At 42.2% G+C, this 19,146-nt stretch overlaps 2 protein-coding genes across 3 annotated transcripts; both read right to left on the bottom strand.

Annotated features, from left to right (window-relative positions):
* Positions 1 to 6,788: 6,788 nt before the first annotated feature.
* On the bottom strand, positions 6,789 to 9,235 carry LOC114768306 (UDP-N-acetylglucosamine transferase subunit ALG13 homolog). Of its 2 annotated transcripts, none has more exons than XM_028960512.1 (4): positions 9,012 to 9,235; positions 8,551 to 8,713; positions 8,322 to 8,460; positions 6,789 to 8,237 (listed from the first exon to the last, which is right to left on the bottom strand). In XM_028960512.1, the coding sequence occupies exons 1-4, from the start codon at positions 9,093 to 9,095 to the stop codon at positions 8,126 to 8,128; spliced, it is 498 nt and encodes a 165-aa protein (XP_028816345.1). In that variant the 5' UTR covers positions 9,096 to 9,235; the 3' UTR covers positions 6,789 to 8,125. The 2 variants fall into 2 exon arrangements, with proteins under 2 accessions (XP_028816345.1, XP_028816346.1); XM_028960513.1 differs by having other exon boundaries at positions 8,326 to 8,460.
* Positions 9,236 to 12,872: 3,637 nt separating this feature from the next.
* rap2c (RAP2C, member of RAS oncogene family) lies at positions 12,873 to 15,766 on the bottom strand. Its single transcript, XM_028959909.1, has 3 exons — positions 15,082 to 15,766; positions 14,105 to 14,414; positions 12,873 to 13,597 (listed from the first exon to the last, which is right to left on the bottom strand). The coding sequence occupies exons 1-2, from the start codon at positions 15,352 to 15,354 to the stop codon at positions 14,136 to 14,138; spliced, it is 552 nt and encodes a 183-aa protein (XP_028815742.1). The 5' UTR covers positions 15,355 to 15,766; the 3' UTR covers positions 12,873 to 13,597; positions 14,105 to 14,135.
* Between the last annotated feature and the right edge of the window lie 3,380 nt (positions 15,767 to 19,146).

Genomic DNA, 19,146 nt, shown 5'->3' with positions numbered 1-19,146 from the left:
CTTCCTGTTCCCTGTTCACAATTGAAAAATGTAAAACATATATAACATAACAATTTTTACTGTATTTCTCAAGGTGTAATATATATATATGTATACATACACACACACACACAGTACAGGCCAAAGGTTTGGACACACCTTGTCATTCAATGTGTTTTCTTTGTTTTAATGACCATTTACATTGGTAGATTCTCACTGAAGGAATCAAAACTATGAATGAACGCGTGTGGAGTTATGTACTTAACAAAAAAAAAAAAAAAAAAAAAAAGGTGAAATAAGAGAAAACATGTTTTATATTCTAGTTTCCTCAAAATAGCCACACTTTGCACACTCTGGGCATTCTCAATCAGCTTCAAGAGGTAGTCACCTGAAATGGTTTTCCAACAGTCTTGAAGGAGTTCCCAGAGGTGTTTAGCACTTGTTGGCCTCTTTGCCTTCACTCTGCAGTCCAGCTCACCCCAAACCATCTCGATTCGGTTCAGGTCTGGTGACCAGGTCATCTGCAGCAGCACTCCATCACTTTCCTTCTAGGTCAAATAGCCCTTACACAGCCTGGAGGTGTGTTTGGGGTCATTGTCCTGTTGGGAAATAAAATGACCATCCAACTAAATGCAAACAGGATGGGATGGCATGTCGCTTCAGGATGCTGTGGTAGTCATGCTGGTTCAGTGTGTCTTCAATTTTGACTAAATCCCCAACAGTGTCACCAGCACCCCCACACCATCACACCTCCTCCTCGATGCTTCACAGTGGGAACCAGGCATGTGGAATCAATCCGTTCACCTTTTCTGCATCTCACAAAGACACGGCAGTTGGAACCAAAGATCTTGGCCCAAACAAATCTCTTCTGCTTGTTGCCTCTCTTTAGCAGTGGTTTCCTGGCAGCTATTTGACCAGGAAGGCCTGATTCCCGCAGTCTGGTCTCTGATCTTAGCTGCTGATAACTTGCAATCTCTGAGGTTGATGACACAGATGAACTTGTCTTCAGAAGCAGAGATTACTCTTTGTCTTCCTTTCCTGGGTCGGTCCTCATGAGTGCCAGTTTCGTTGTAGCGCTTGATTTACAACTCCACTTGAGGACACAAGTGGAGTTCTTTAGTTAGCTTATTGGTTCTTGCCATAATATGAATTTTAACAGTTGTCCAATAGGGCTATCGACTGTGTAGTAAGCTGACCTCTGCACAACACAAGTGATGATCCCAACCCCATTGATAAAGCAAGAAATTCCACTAATTAACCCTGATAAGGCACACCTGTGAAGTGAAAACAATTTCAGGTGACTACCTCTTTAAGCTCATCGAGAGAATGCCAAGAGTGTGCACAGCAGTAATCAGAGCAAAGCTTGGCTATTGTGAAGAAACTAGAATATAAAACATGTTTTCAGTTATTTCACCTTTTTGTGTTAAGTACATAACTCCACATGTGTTCATCCATAGTTTTGATGCCTTCAGTGAGAATCTACCAATGTAAATGGTCATTAAAATAAAGAAAAAGAAAATTGAATGAGAAGGTGTGTCCAAACTTTTGGCCTGTACTGTACATTGGTACAAAGTGCTTCAAATTTTTTAGTGGGAAAGTGGTGGTCTAGCATTAAAGAAGCGGCCCGTAATCAGAAGGTTGCAGGTTCGAATCCTGGTTCGTCAAGGTGCCACTGAGGTGCCACTCACTGAGTGGGCGCCTGTCATGGTTGCCCACTGCTCAGCAAGGGTGATTAAAAGCAGAGGATATATTTGTTTGTGTGCACCGTGTGCTGTGCTTCAGTGTTACACAATGACAATCACTTCACTTCAAGCTCCAAACTTATGGATGTAGGTACTCACACAAGCTCAGAAGAATCGCGAGTAAAGAGGTGAAGAATGAGGGACCAGATTGGCCAAGCCAGACAACAAGCCGCTCCTGACGCTCATTACACTTGTACAGGATCCGACCACACCAACTTCAGCAACAAGGATAGGGTTTGATCCATCAGATGTTTCTGGCGTCTCCTGATCCACCAGGTTGAGTAGTTCCTGTTTAATTCTACTGCTCAACTATTTCCTCTGGGATAGTCAGTACCTTCCCATTATTCCCTCAGAACATTCTGGTTAACACAATCACATTCTGAGGCACCAAACAGTTTGGCAACACAAAATTTGTTATGCAAATAACAAATAATTTTAATGGTCACAACTCAGTCAAGCCCTAAAATATGTAAATACACTGCTCAAAAATATAAATAAAGGGGATATTTAAACAACCCAATGTAACTCAAAGTCAATCACACTTTTGTGAAATCAAACTGTCCACATAGAAAGCAATAGATATTGGCAATCAATTTCACATGATGTTGGACAACAGTTGGACATTAGCAAGACTTCCCCAATTTGCAAGACATCCCCAATAAAGGAGTGGTTTTGCAGGTGGTGACCACAGACCACTTCTAGGTTCCTATGCTTTCTGGCTGATGTTTTAAATTCTAGCGGTGCTTTCACTGTGGTAGTAGCATAAGATGGAGTCTACAACCCACCCAAGTAGCTAAGGTATTGCACATCAATTGCAAGCTGTGGCAAGAAGGTTTGCTTTGTCTGTCAACATAGTGTCCAGAGCATGGCAGTGCTAACAGGAGACGTGAAGCGGGCCATAGGAGGGCAACAAACCAGCAGCAGGACCATTACCTCCGTCTTTTTGTAAGGAAAACAGGAGGGGCACTACCAGAGCCATGGAAAATGTGCATGTGGCTGCTCTGACAGAAACAATCTCCATGAGGTTGTATGAGTGCCTGACATCAACAGGTGGGGTTTGTGCTTATAGCCCAACAGTGTGCAGAATATTTGGCATTTGCCAGAGAACATCAAGATTGGCAGATCTACCACTGGTGCCCTGTGCTCTTCACAGATGAAAGCAGGTTCATATTGAGCACCTGTGACAGATGTGACAGAGCCTGGAGTGTGGAGAATGTTCTGCTGCCTGCAACATCCTCCAGCATGACTAGTTTGACAGTGGGTCAGTAATGGGTGGGGTGGCATTTCTTTAAGGGGCTCCACAGAAAAGTGAATGTGAAGTGATTGTCATTGTGAAACAAAGCACAGCACACGATGCACACAACGAAATGTGTAATCTGATTTGAACCCATCACCTTTGGTGAGCAGTGGGCAGCCATGACAGGCACCCAAAGTGCTGTGTGCTTTGTGACACCTGAGTGGCACCTTGGGGACTCGGGTTTCAAACCAGCAACCATCTATTTAACAGTTCATTTCCTTACCCGCTAGGGCACCACCCTCTCCCCAAAGCCCTCCATGTGCTTATCAGAGGTAGCCGGACTGCCATTAGGTACTGAGGTTGCAATTGCAATGCGATTCAGTTTAGACATTCAAATTACATTTGTTACTGTGCAGTTCCCTATGAATATAGAATGACCTACCAGTACAGATCACAGTTCAGAATAAGACCTAAAAGTCGCACCCAGTGTTGTTTGTGAATACTGAATTCATTTGGCTGTTCGAACACATACTAATCCACACAAGCATAGCAGTGAGTCAGGCAATAAAGAATTAGAGCAGCTGGAGATTGGTCTGAAATGAAATGCTTGTGCTGCTCCTGTTCTTAAATATTGCACACAAATAAATAGTTAGCCCACAAAAAAGTCTGTGAAATAGTACTCAGATATACTTTACCACTCTTTACCATGGGTAATTTGTTTTCTGGGTCCTGTACCATATAACAATTATTTATTTATTAAGCACTTTAACACAACAAATGAGCTGACCAAAGTACATTAACAAAATGGACAAAAAGGTCATTAAAAATAAAGAATAAAAAGAAAACCAAATAAAATAAAATATGAGAAACATGCAGCAATTTGAATTAAACAAGGGGTTGAAGAAAACATTTAAAATATTTAAAACAACATACTAAAAGATTTAAGAAAGGACTGCCTAAGAAACCACATAAAACACTGCATAAGAACACCATATAATTGGTGTAGTCATTCTATAGACGTGGGGTGACCACTGCAAAGGCCCTGTCGCCTCTGTACCTAGAATGTGATCTAGAAACAGACAATAGTCTCTAGTCAGAAGACCTGAGAGATCGAGGTGGAGTGTAAGAATGGAGTAGGTCTGACAAATAGACTGGAGCTAAGCTATTCAGTGATTTAAATTTTTTTTAAAGAATTTTAAAATGGACAGGGAGCCAGTGTAGTGAGACTAAGATCAGGGTTATGTACCAGTGAGAAATCGTGCAGATGCATTTTGTACTAATTGTAGGCCAGCTAGAGATATCTGGCTGATCCCAAAAAGCAATGAATTACAGAAGTGAAGGCGGGATGTAATGAAAGCATGAATTATGTGTTTCCAGATTTTGTTTGGAAAGGACTGACTTGAGTTTGGTCAGGTGGTCAAATTTTACAGTCTTGTTAACCTGTGCATCCATTTTCAGAGTTGAATCCAATGATTTTTCACAAGAAGCTAGCCCTGTGATACCCCAACCATGGAAGCGCAGTTGAAGATGAAAGTGAAAGTTAAGTGAAAGTTTCCCGATGGAAAAGGAAATGGAAGTCCAGAGATCACAAGTGAACATTCTTTTGTACTGCCAGGAAGTTGTCACAGACCAATCAGAATTTGTTGTTTCTGCCCTGTCACGCCCTTGTCGTCTCCTGCTTGGGGGTGTCACCGCAGTCCAAACAAGACACAAGTGGAGGACTAAATGGTTGGTCTTTCACACTTCTTGTTCAGGGGGAGGCCGTTTGACAAGGTATGGAGAACAAAGAGGTGATGAGCATCTCCGCAGGACAAAAGCTGCAGAAGTATCATGGTCCTGCAGAATGTCCCATCTTACAATACACAGCACACAGTGCACCTCTGCTTTTAACAAATATTGGCATTTAACCATGGTTCAGATTTTGGCCTTGACTGTTGAGGTTTAAGTGTTGCTACCTGTCCAGAGCAGGAAGATTTGTTTGCACTTGCCAAGCCTCCTCCACGACCCAAAAAACATGGGGAATATGAAGAGTCATGTGGCAGTAGTTCGGCAAGAGTGCTGGACTCATCAGGAGACATCCAGTTTTCTGTTAAGCAGAGAAAGTCCAGTTCATGTGAAGTAAAGAAGTCCTTGAGGATGTAGGTTTTATATGATAGTGATCTGGCATTCACCAAGCCCAGCCTTATAGGTGCCGGGACCGGATCTAGCGGTGCTTTCACTGTGGTAGTAGCATAAGACGGAGTCTACAACCCACCCATGTGTACCAACCTTGCTTAACTGGAATGCATGCAGACCACCTGCAGACTCCAGTAAAAAGACCACCAGATAAATCCTGGTTCCTGGCAACTGATAACGAGATGACTAAGCATGAAACAAACCAGAGGGCCACCACAGCCACATAACGTCTAAAGCTTTAGGGGTCTTCAAATGGACCAGTATCATTAAAATGGACACGTAATGTACACCATGACACTGGACAAAATCCTACTCTGCACTGTCCAGTACCTCCAAACACGGACACATGCTCTTTACTTTGCACTCCACCAATATACCACTACACCTACCCTTTTTTCTTTTCTTGGACAAATCATCACCAACATTGATGGTAAAACCACCCTCAAACAGAGGTTCATCACAGCCCCCTTCCTTGTTTACCATGATCTGCAGCGACACTTCATAGTAGAAGTAAATGCATCAAACCACAGAGGGGGGCCGTCTTGTCGCAGTGTACCCAGTAGTTACATTCATGCGCATTCTTCTCCCTGCGCCTCGACCCGCCCAAGAAATTTACAACATGGGTAACTGTGAGCTGCTGGTTGTCACACTGGTGCTGGAGGAGTGGCATCACTGGCTGGAAGGGGTAGTACACTGTTCATGGTCCTCACGGATCACAAGAACCTCGCACATATCCATGAGGCCCATTGACTCAACCCTTGTCAGGCACGATGGGCCTTGATTCTCACCAGGTTCGATTTCACCCTGTCCTACTGACCAGGCACCAGGAACACAAAGGCAGATGCCCTTTGCCATCGACACAGCCCTGACAGGAACACCAAGAACACTGACCCCATCGTCCCAGAGGCCATCCAGTGGTCCCTCCTCCAGGAAGTCCTCGCCAGTCAAGCCCAGGAACCGCTGCCACCCAACGGGCAGTGAAAAAGTTAAAGTGAAGTGATTGTCATTGTGATACACAGCACAGCACACGGTGCACACAACAAAATGTGTCCTCTGCTTTTAGACCATCACCCTCAGTGAACAGTGGGCAGCCATGACAGGTGCCTGGGTAGCAGTGTGTTGGGATGGTGGGGGTGGCACCTCAGTGGTGCCTTGGCGGATCGGGATTCAAACTGGCAGCCTTCTGATTCCTTAACTGCTAGACCACCTAGAGGGGCAGTGGTGGCCTCGTGGGTCACCCATAATCAGAAGGTTGCTGGTTCAAATCCCGAACCACCAAGGTGCCGCTGACGTGCCACTGAGCAAAGCACCGTCCCCACACACTGCTATCTGGGCGCCTTTCACCAATGCCCACTGCTCACCAATGGTGATGGGTTGAAAGCATGGGTGACACATTTATTTGTGTGCACCGTGTGCTGTGCTGTGTTTCAAAATAACAATCATTTCACTTTCAGTGTATCATACATAAGAGGTGGAAGAAGTACTGAAAAAATCTAATTAAGTAAAAGTATCTTTACTTTGCTTAAATTCTACTGAAGTAAAACTAAAAATACCAATCTAAAAATGTACTTGAGTGAAAGTAAAAAATTACTTTATTTACATATTATTTTGAGTAAAAGTCACTTAGTTACTTTTAATTACTTGATGTCAAAAATTACTATATGTTTTTATTAAACTTTTTATCATGTTCAGACCACTGCATAAAATATTTTAAGCATATAAAAAATTTTAAGACCTAAATCCCACAGAAAATCTATGGAGAGAACTGAAGATCAAAGTTCATAAAAGAGGCCCAAGGAACCTTCAAGATTTAAAAACATTTGTGTGGAAGAATGGGCCAGAATCACTCCTGAGCAATGCAGACGACTGGTTTCTCCATATAAGAGGTGTCTAGAAGCTGTAATCACCAACAAAGGCTTTTCTACAAAGAATTAAATAAAGTGTGTTTAATACTTATTCCCTGTGTAATTTCACTTTATTTATTATGACTCAACTTGTATACTTAAAGGGCTCCAAATTTCATCCTCATCAACAGTTGGCCTCGGATGAGGAACAAAGTAATTTGACTAGTCATGGCAACGGAATCGTCTGCACCCCTTTCTTCTGTCCCTATGGTCCTGCTACTGAAAAAAGGGTTTTTATTTATTTTTTAATGTGTAAATGACAAACTCATTGTTAGTTTCCAGTGGGCTGCTCTGTCTGTATGTCTAATGTCTATGTCTGATAACCATTATTATTACTACTATATATTATATATATATTACTATATTATTATACTATATTCATCAGGATACACTATAAACTTTAATAGAAAGCTATAAAATCCTAAACAGCTCAGGCTCTATTCGACTCACACTCTCGCAAGAGTGGGCATTGGCAATCTGAATATTGTTCAGAATATTGTGCCTGTGCCTTCTGCTCATTTACATAAATGAACATTGTGAGTTATGACTCACAAGTCACAATTATGTACAGATTACACCATTGCATGTGCTTAGCATGTGCACCTAATGTGAATAACTCTAACACTGTATATTAAATGTATCATATGTAGCAGTGGAATATTCTGCGGCACCATGACAACACATCAATGCTAAACTGAGCACTGAATTTGTTTTGTATGAATTATAGAAACACAACCTGAACTATTATATACTTCCTGAAAGTGTCTGAATTTGCTGTGTTAAATATGGTTCTCTCTTGAGCTTGCTTGCTCTGTACAGTTCTTATCTTCATATTCTCATTTCTAAAGGATTCTATGCTTTATAGCGACACTGTGACATTTGGAAAAACAACTTGCTTTTACGTATGTTTTACATATATTACTTATATGGTGCTATTATGTGATATTAATAAATCAAATGGGAGCTTTTCAATTAAGCCCTTATGTAAGTTGCTAAATGCTATAAGAATAAAAAAATTGAGGAAAAAGATCCTCCACATCAGTCCCTCTCCACACAATTCATCAAGACTATGATGAAGACGAAATCAGTCAGTCAAGACCAAGCACAGTGTCCATAAACTTGGCAAAGTTTTGAGGCTGGCCAGGCAGGAATGGGATCAAGACAGAAAAATCCATGGTGGCCAAAGTCATGGCCAGAGTACTGAGGATGAGAAAAACAGATTTAAAGAATGTACCACCACAATCCCTCAAATTGCACTGTAAGTGTAAGATCTATTACACTGACCTACATGAGCAGTATAGCAGATGGTTCTCTGTATTCAGCTTCCAGGCCAATTCAAGCTGATGGTTGTCCATCAGTCTGTCATTGATCACCACCAGCAGAGACTTCTGCACCCCAAGAGCCTCGAGACAACTTCCTGCCCCTACAAGTACACAGTTTTTATTCTGCATTCTGCTGATTCATCCATGCCAGGAATCACTCTCAGTCACTGTAAAGATGAACTGATACAAACCAGCGTGGCTTATAACAAGGTCGGCTTGTCTCAGCTCATCCAGGATGGAGTTTTTGAAGCGGAAAGTCTTGACAGTGAGTCCGGGGCAGCTGTCCGGACATGGCAGCAGCAAGCCATGGCCAACCTGCAGCACCAGGCGGGAATAACCCCTCTTGACCAGAGCCTGGGGGCAAAGGGGATCATAATGTCAACATGTCCACAAATAAGCAGATCATCCACACCTACACAGACTGACAAACACAATTCCAATTCTCCGTATTAGTTTCTAAAGTGCAATATTTTTATTTATCTCTGGTTACATATCAAAACATACATACTTATATTTGCATTTTTTTCTTTCTGATTTTTAGTGGTGTATATTTATTTTCTTGTCTGCACTTAATACGGGATTGATTCCCATTTGTAGGACTAATAAAGCATTATAATCTTATTATTTTATTCATGGTGTAAACGCATCAAACCTCCACAGCTTCCTCTGAAGTGACGGATTCAATCAGTTCGTCGAACCGAGTAGAACCAACCGTGACGAAAACAGTCTTCATCATTAAAAACTAAATTACAAGAAATTACAAGAAAAATTATATTCCTCCCGACTCGTACTAAGTGGTATTAAAGTCTTTATTTACGGAAGCGCGTCTTGTTCTTCTGTGGTGGCTGTATTTGCAGGCTTAGGCTCTCAGACGCATTGCCGCCATCTTCTGGACATATTACGTCACATCCCTTAATTTAAGTTGGTTGTGGGTAGACCATCTTCTCAAACCACAATCCCCTCCACCCACAACAACCAATGAAGAACAATGCGATATTTTCATTGTGTTCTTTAAATAAAAATCACATCTATTCTCTCCAGCCCACAAACTCCACAATTTCAGAGTGTGGAAAAAAGTATTTTGTGGTTAACACTGATGAACACTGATTCAAGGAGAACGAGCTCTGATAACAATTTGACCAGTGTGTGATTTCCAAGTAACTACCAAAAGAGCAGAGTCTGTGGAATGTCACATGATGTACTTTGAAGCCAGATTGGTTAGGATCTTGACAATTGAGAGTGACAATTGATTGTAGGTTATGCATTCAGGGATTTTAAGAGTGGGCTTCTTCAGGATGGGAATAACCCTGGGTCTTTAGATGCTGCTGGGACAGAATATCTGTTCTTGGAGGATGGAATAGGGTGAGCTGGGTAATGTTGTTTATGGAATTTGCACAGCTTATCCTTGTACAATGCAATTTTGTCAGAGGACATATTAGATCCACAATTATACAGAAGTGTGATAACCGATCTGTGTCTTATGTACACTAGAAAAACATTCATTGCCAATCAATTTCACATGCTGTTGTGCAAATGACCACAGACCACTTCTCAGTTCCTATTATTTCTGGCTGATGTTTTGGTCATTTTTGAATGCTGGCGGTGCTTTCATTCTAGTGGTAGCATTCAGTCTACAACCCACACAAGTGTCTCAGGTAGTGCAGCTCATCTAGGATGGCACATCAATGCAAGCTGTGGCAAGAATGTTTGCTGTGTCTGTCAGCATAGTGTCCAGAGCATGGAGGTGCTACCAGGAGACAGGCCAGTACACCAGGCAATGTGGAGGAGGCCATAGGAGCTCCTCCTGCAGGCCTCAAATGTGCATGTATCTGCTCAAAGGGTCAGAAACTTCATGAGTGTGGTATGAGGGCCCGATGTCCAAAGGTGGGTGTTGTGCTTACAGCCCAAAACAGTGCAGCACGTTTGGCATTTGCCAGAGAATACCAAGATTAGCAAATTAGCCACTGGCACATTGTGCTCTTCACAGATGAAAACCGGATTACACTGAGCATATGTGACAGATGTGACAGTGTCTGGCGATGCTGTGGAAAACGTTCTGCTGCTTCTGCAAAATCCTCAAGCATGGGTCAGTAATGGTGTGGTGTCTCATTTCTTTGAAGGGCCGCACAGCCCCCCTTAGGTTCCTCGTAATGCAAGACCATGCATTATACCTGATGTGGGTGGAGTTCCTGCAAGACAAAGGCATTGATGCTATGGACTGGCCCGCCCGTTCCCCAGACCTGAATCCAATTGATCTGGGACATTATGTCTTGCTCCATCCACCAGTGCCACCAGTGACTGTCCAGGAGTTGGGGGATGCTATAGTTCAGGTCTGGGAAGAGATCACCATTGATCATTGATTATGTGATTTTCTTTTAGGCACATTCAACTATGTAAAGAATGTATATAATAGGAATATTTCATTCATTTAGATGAAGGATTTATTTTAGCAATGTATATTGTGTTGCCAGATTCTATGCCAACGTTGGCCAAGAGCCACTCTATTGTCACATCATTGCTCTTTCTTGCTATTTGCTGAACAAGTCACTACACCTTTTTACAGTTTTGCTACTGCACAACACCAATTTGTACATCACACATGCTCTGCTGGGCTCAGGATAGAAGACTTCTCCTGCAAGAAGATAAAGGTGGACTCGTTGCCCTCTGTGCGGGAGATCCAGGACAGAGCAGTTTGCCTCCCAACCTGTCTTTCCCAGGTAACCAACATGCATGCACCCAACCACATATTAAAGAAAATGGGATTCTTAAAGACAAGGACATTGCATTGTTCTGTGATTGTTTGCAGTAGCTGTTTGGAGGTGGATGTGGGCGAGTTGGGCCACCAAAACCAGTCTGTGCTTACAAACTGAACATTTTGTTAAGACGCTGTTATATAAGAAAGAATATTAATAATCTTCAGCAGGCCAGAAAATTCTAAATCTTCAATGGTGTAAACTGTTTTTTTTGTTTAAACCTGGGACTTTGTGGTCTTTGGGTTCATAGGAGACTGTGTAACCACTAGGCTACTACCTCCTAGATATGTAACTATTTATTTATGTAACTACTTATTTTCTTTTTACCATACCATATGTTCCCCTATTGAGTCTCTGTAGTCAAAAAGAATAAAAATCCTTTTATACTGCGTGGTGACAGTAAATGCAAGATCTTTTCATGACATACAAAAAAATGCAATATTTCACCACATAATATCTAACTAGATACCAAAATTCCAGAAGAAATTTTGATGGGCCTGGTCGCAGGAGCAGGTATTGGCCTCCAAAGCTGGTGTCAGCTGTAGAAGCAGGTGGTCGTAAGAAAGTCACGTTCAATTTGGTAATGCTATCATGCTAACATAAAAAAAAAGGGCATGACCACAATGAGTCACATAAAACTTGGTGATGTTTGAAAGTGAATAGATTGTGATTGTGAAACACTGCAGCACAGCACACATGCTCACAATAAAATGTGTCCTCTGCTTTAAACCCATCACCCTTGATGAGCAGTGGGCAGCCATGACAGGCACCCGTGGAGCAGTGTGTGGGGATGGTGCTTTGCTCAGTGGCACCTTAGAGGATCGGGATTCGAAGCAGCAACCTTCTGGTTATGGGGCCGCCCCCTTAACCAGAAGGTTGCTGCTTCGAATCCCATCCATTGGAACATCACAATGATAATTACTTCACTTTTACAGCTTGTTGAAGACCAGGCAGTCCTAATGAACTGGTTGAAGGAGCAGGCGGTCTTAATAATGTGTCTGATGGAGCATCCTAATGAATTGGCTGGTTTTAGACTGTGTTGAAGGACAGTGTTGGCAATAATTCTGTAGCAGACCCCTTTTTAAAAATGCTACCAACACTAAAATTAGCATTCAATACATTCCTATGAGGATTTGACCCTGTTTGAGTGTTAATAGCTTAGCTACATCCACTCCAATTGCTTATAAAAGTAATAGCACACAATAGAGTGCAATTTTTTAAAATATAGCTTGCCAGTGTGCATGCTTCAGTTTGACCCGCATTAATTGCCAAAAAAAAGGGACTGTAATAATAAATAAATAAATGAACCAGAAGACCCGGGTTCAAGTCCCGCTTACTACCATTGTGTCCCTGAGCAAGACACCTAACCCTAAGTTGCTCCAGGGGGACTGTCCCTGTAACTACTGATTGTAAGTCACTCTGGATAAGGGCGTCTGATAAATGCTGTAAATGTAAAAACAAATTTTGCCCCCCATTGACACTTTTTTTTTTTGTTTTTGCAAAATTGATTCGTAAATTGGACTCGCCTTGACTGGGTTGCTACCTTCAATGGCTGCCCGGAGGAGACCAAAAACCTGTTGCATCACAAGATTGGTCTGTCCTACTACAAATGAATCCATGTAATAACATTTAACTTGTATTTGAGCTCAACATTAATTAAAAATGAATTAAATTCAAAATTAAGTAGAGTTGAAGGTCCACAGTCTGGCTTAGGAACAAATGGAATAAATCAAATCAAAACATACATAAAAGGCCTCATATTATATAAAGAAAAATGTTTTTATGGACATTAAATTCCTCTTAGTGAGAGTTGTGACAAAAAAACGAAAAATGCAATTTGAAAAATTCACGTTGATATATCAACCAATTAGTTATATTTTTTAAATATAAGAAACAAAGAGACAACAGCACTGACTGAAGACTGATATCGTTTAAGGCGTTGTCAATGCTCCACTTGAAAACAATGCACACTGCAGTCACAAAAAGTGAAATAAAATAATGCTTAAAAATAAAACAAAGCATATTTAGCTACCACTACATAATGATTAATAATGGGGGTCATGATTTTAAAATGTTTGGGACTAAAACCCACATTATTGGCTGTTATGACTTCAATCATAGCAAAATTAAAATACAGGGTATATTCCTCTCTGCACCTATGCCGATGCCATAGCCTTAAGCTTTTCACTTGTTCTTTATAACACCAGCCTCCTTACAGGGCGAGTTCAACGCAAAATACTTGTCCGTGTTCCAGCCCCAATGGTTGGTCCTCATTAAAACAGACATATGGTTTCCCCCCTCACCACTGGGGATTGTGCTGAACGGACAGGTTGGAGAAGCTCAGGAGCCTCTCTTGGGTTGCCCTGACAGACAGACAAGACCAATGAACCTCCGACGTGGACCTGGCATCACTGGTATGGGTGACGTGAGACAAAAAGTCATTAAGCAGAGGCTGGGTCAAAGGGCGTCCTGTCAGGGAGTGCGTCTAAGACAAGGGAAGAAAAGGCAACAATTAAATATTTTAATGCAATTGCAACACAGAGGAACGGTGACACAAAGGACTGAATACACAAAACCAGAACTTTCCACTCCAACATCCTCACTGACTCTCCAGCACCTCCAGCGCTAGAAATCTATTTCAAAGATGAAAAACATGTGCAGTTTTGTTGCGTATTCTCCTGAGCACATCAAACAAAGGGACTATAATCCTGCGTTAGCTAAAGTCATATGAGCTGATCTCTTGAAAATGAGAGACTCATAACTTTCATGCCAGGTTCAGCAAATAACTGAGATCTGGTCCTAGACGGACAAGTTAAAAACCACTCTGGTCCAGGCACACACATTAAAAAATCAGCTGAAAAAATACAATGGCTTGTTAGTATCAGCACAGGGTTTAAGTCACTAAAAGATGAAAGATGCTATATCAAATCCTGGATTTGCAGAGACTGTTCTATGCCGCATCACTCATGCTATTAATCATTTTATGAGGTACCTTGGGTGAGGGAGTGTAGTCGGCAATCATCTCACTGAACTACACAGGCAGTGCAGCACTGATCTTGCTTCTCCGGCAGCGTGGCATAGTTCATCTGTCGCACGATCTCAGCAAACAGCTCATCCACCATGGTCTTGCTCTTGGCTGATGTCTCAATGAAGGGGCAGCCCCATTCTTGTGCCAGGGCACGGCCATCCGAACCAGCCACCTCCCGCTCCGCCTCAAGGTCCACTTTGTTCCCCACCAGGATGAGTGGTACCTTCTCAAAGCGCTTCACCCGGACTATCTGGTCCCTCATTGGTCGGATGTCCTAGGGGTCCAGACAAAAGGACAAGGGCAAACATGTGAAAAAAACATGGTCACTGACCACTAAGCAACTTATACTGATCCATACTAAAAATGAACTTATGAATTTTACAAACACCATGTGATTAATTCACTCGTTTCTTTTACAAATTCTGTATACAAAGATGACTATAATTATGATGTTCGTGATTTTAAAATGTCATGTCACGCTTAAAAGAAGGTGTGGATTCTCCACATTTTCGTTAACCCTGCTAAACATTTAAAGCAGAGGAAGATGCCTGAGGCTTGCCAGGCATGGTGCAGGAAACATGTGTACAAACTAACTATGATTATTTTGACAAATTTTATGTTTAAAATGACCTAACTAGGTGGTAGTAGCCTAGTGGGTAACACATAAAAGGGATTCTGATAAATGCCTTAAGCTTATGCATCATTTTTAGCTGCATGCTATTTACAGTTGTCAAAATGCTGCAGTTTAACAATGCATGGGAGTGTGTGTAGCAGTTCTAATGTGCCAGAAATATTGAAATAAAAAAATATTGTGTCTAGTTTTGACTGAACCCACAACAGAAGTGGTCACCTCCACTAGGGCTCTTCAGATGTGGCGCCAGGGTGCATATAAAATATACAGCAGGACAGTCATGCATTTCAAACATCTGTATGATATGTACCTGGAAAGACTGCTGGTTGACCAAGCTGTAGACCAGGATGAAGCCCTGTCCGTTCTTGATGTACAGGTCCCTCATGGAGGCGAACTGCTCGGTCCCTGCCGTGTCCAAGATCTCCAGCACCGAGGGCGACGAGTCCACCTCGATCTCCTTGCGATAGAAGTCCTCTATCGTGGGGTCGTATTTCTCGATGAATGTGCCGGTGACGAACTGGACAGTGAGTGCGGACTTGCCGACGCCTCCGCTGCCCAACACGACCACTTTGTACTCCTTCATCGGGGAGGAGGCGCTGGGCCCGAATCCTGGAGCTCGAATTACCGCCCGTGGGTCGGGGTGATGAGACACAGAAAATAAAGGACCGCCGACTGCTCCCCGCTAGCGACTACATCCACGACCTGTAGCCTCCATGCCGACCCTCCCGTCATCAATCCACCGATCTTCCGTGGGAACGTTCACAGACACGGTGGGACATTAGGCCACGGGAACTCATGCAACAAACCGCCTCCTCGGGCCGGGCCTCGCTCTCGATCCGCCGGCCGGCCGCTCCCAGCCGCAGTTAGCGCCGCTCCGCACTCATTCACCGGAATACTCGCAAAGTTATCATCGACGCATTCAAACGATTTAAGGCTGGCCCGGTATCTTTACGCTTCATGTGCAGGCCAGTAAATCATGCGCGCCCAGCGCGAGCGCCAGTTGGTCCGTCTGAACTGGCAGCGACGTTTTTCATTGGTTCACAGTTAGGATGGGCGGGGTCCCGTCCTCACCCCAAAACTACCCATAGAGATTCATACGCGCAAGTTTAATTTGATTACAACTTTACAGAAACTGGCAGGTCAACATCTTACGTCCCATCAGTTACTACAGTAATTAATTTTTTTCCTAACATGGCAATGGAGGAGTAGACAAATTACATGCTTATCGATTGCATCTATACTGATATACTGTATATACTATGTGAATATACTGTATTCGTGGCAAACAGGACTTTTATTAATCCTGCGTGAAAACATTTATGATGATTTATGATGACACTCAAACGTTTTATTGAAAGACTATATATTTAATATATATGTATAAATAGGAAAATGGATTGGCATATACTCCTGATGAGGTGGGGAACAGGCATCTCCAGACGCTATCACATCTGTCACATGTGCTCGGTGTTAATCTGCTTTTATCTGTGAAGAACACAGAGTGCCAGTGGCAACTTTGCCACTCTTGATGTTCTCCAACACGGCAGGGATGTTAGGCCATGGGAACTCATGCAATAAACCGCTTCCCCGGGCCGGGCCTTTCTCTTGCTCCAACTTACTGCCCAACACCTTGCAGTATGCATCCTCACACCACCCTCATGGAGTCTATTTCTAACCATTTGAGCAGTGCTCCTCCTGTTCCTTCTTGCACAATGGCGGAGGTAGCAGTCCTGCTGCTGGGATGTTGTCTTCTTGCCACAGCTTGCATTGAATGGGATGTTGTCTTCTTGCCACAGCTTGCATTGAAGTGAACATTTTCAGTATTGCACATTATTAAGATACAATTTTATACCTTATAAAAGGTAGCAAGGTTGTAGTTTTGTCTCCATTCTGTCATAAATGAGAGTAAAACTATAATTTATATATACATGTAAATGGCAATGCACTTCATACTTTCTTACGAAAGGTCTAAACAAAGATCAAATCAATGACACATTTCTGCCACAGAAAGAGACACATTATTATTTTTGTTTGTTAATCAAATATTCCAGCAGTTAAAGAAGGTATAATTCTCAATAAGAAAATGGGATAAACAGAGATATCAGAAAACATTAAACACTTGTGTTGTAGTTCATCACAGGGTGGCACCTGAATGGCACCTGATAACCAGGAGGTGAGAGAGGGAGGCAGCTGGGACCAGACATCTGGAGAGAAAGATGAAGTTGAGTTTTATTGTCATTTCAGCTCACATAGTGAAAGGAAACAACGTTCCTCTGAAACCTGGAGCTACATGTAATATTTAAGGAATTAAACAAAATTACGTACTCACATAAAGTGCACGTGTGCGACACAGACTAACTGGGCTGCATAAAGTGCAAACAGGGGACACAGGCAGTTCAAGAGTAACATAACAAAAAACATAACATAACAATGACATGTCAGCACTGAGCTAGTGAAATTAATAATAAATGTGCAAGGTTAAATAATTATAATAATTAATATATAATATTACTAAATAAAGCAGAGGTAGTGTGTGTGTCAGTCCAGAGTGTATGCATGCTTAGTACAATTGTTTGTTCAGGGGGAGATACAGTGGGTTGCAAAAGTATTCGGCCCCCTTGAACACATTTTGTTGCATTACAGCCACAAACATGAATCTATTTTATTGGAATTCCATGTGAAAGACCAATACAAAGTGGTATACATTTGAGAAGTGGAACAAAAATCATACATGATTCCAAATATTTTTTACAAATAAATAACTGAAGTGTGGGGTGTGTGTAACAATTCAGCCCCCTGAGTCATTACCATGTTTTGCTGCAATTACAGCTGCCAGTCTTTTAGGGTATATCTCTACCAGCTTTGCACATCTAGAGACTGAAATTCTTGCCCATTCTTCTTTGCAAAACAGCTCCAGCTCAGTTAGTTTAGATGGACAGTGTTTGTGAACAGCAGTTTTCAGATCCTGCCACAGATTCTCGATTGGATTTAGATCTGGACTTTGACTGGGCCATTCTAACACATGGATATGTTTTGTTTTAAACCATTTCATTGTTGCCCTGGCTTTATGTTTAGGGTCAATGTCCTGCTGGAAGGTGAATCTCTGCCCCAGTCTCTTGCAGACTCCAAGAGGTTTTCTTCCAAGATTGTGCTGTATTGGGCTCAATCCATCTTCCCATCAACTCTGTCCCTGCTGAAGAGATGCACCCCAGAGCATGATGCTGCCACCATCACCATTCAACAGTGTTCAGAGTGATGTACAGTGTTTTGCATTTTGGCCAAAAAGTTCAATTTTGGTCTCATCTGACCAGAGCACCTTCTTCCACATGTTTGCTGTGTCCCCAACATGGCTTGTGGCAAACTGAACTTCTTATGGTTTTCTTATTGCCACTCTTCCATAAAGGCCAACTTTGTGCAGTGCACGACTAATAGTTTTCCTATGGACAGATTCTCCCACCTGAGCTGTAGATCTCTGCAGCTCGTTCAGTCACCATGGACCTCTTGGCTGCATTTCTGATCAGCGCTATCCTTGTTCAGCCTGTGAGTTTAGGTGGATGGCCTTGTCTTGGTAAGTTGCCATACTCCTTCCATTTCTGAATGCTTGCTTGAACAGTGCTCCGTGGGATGTTCAAGGCTTGGGAAATATTTTTGCAGCCTAAGCCTGCTTTAAATTTCTCAATAACTTTATCCCTGACCTGTCTGGTGGCGTTGTTGCTCCCAATATTCTCATAAACAAACTCTGAGGCCATTACAGAGCAGCTGTATTTGTACTGACGTTCGATTACACACAGGTGCACTCTATTTAGTCATTAGCACTACGAGGCAATGTCTATGGGCAACTGACTGCACTCAGACCAAAGGGGGCTGAATAACACACACCCAACTTTTCAGTTATTTATTTGTAAAAAATATTTGGAATCATGTATGATTTTCGTTCCACTTCTCAAGTGTACACCACTTTGTATTGGTCTTTCACGTGGAATTCTAATAAAATAGATTCATGTTTGACAAAAGTCTCTTGTTCTTGATACCCTTTGGTCTCGGCTTTAATAGTGAATAATTAAGTAAAATATATATTTTTAATTAAATCTAATATATGGTGCTAGAACACCATTAATCATTTCTGAACATCTGTGCATTTTGAAGTGAGTAGCATTCTCAGAAGTTCCCTGACATTTTTGCTTTTATATAGGTCTTAGTGGTCCCTAGTTGACATCCCCAAACTTAGAGTAGAGTGTCAGTGCAGGGTTGGTGATGATTTGTCCAGGAAAAAAAAGTCCAACAGGTGTAGTGGTGGAAAGTCCAAAATGCTGTATAGATCTGTCCATGTTTGGAGGTACTGGACAGTGTAGAGTAGGTCTAAGTCCAGTGTCAT

This window comes from Denticeps clupeoides, chromosome 18 (assembly GCF_900700375.1).
Source record: "Denticeps clupeoides chromosome 18, fDenClu1.1, whole genome shotgun sequence".
Classification (NCBI taxonomy): Eukaryota; Metazoa; Chordata; class Actinopteri; order Clupeiformes; family Denticipitidae; genus Denticeps; species Denticeps clupeoides.
The sequence above is the reverse complement of the archived record's forward strand: the minus strand, read 5'-3'. Positions and strand labels throughout refer to the sequence as shown.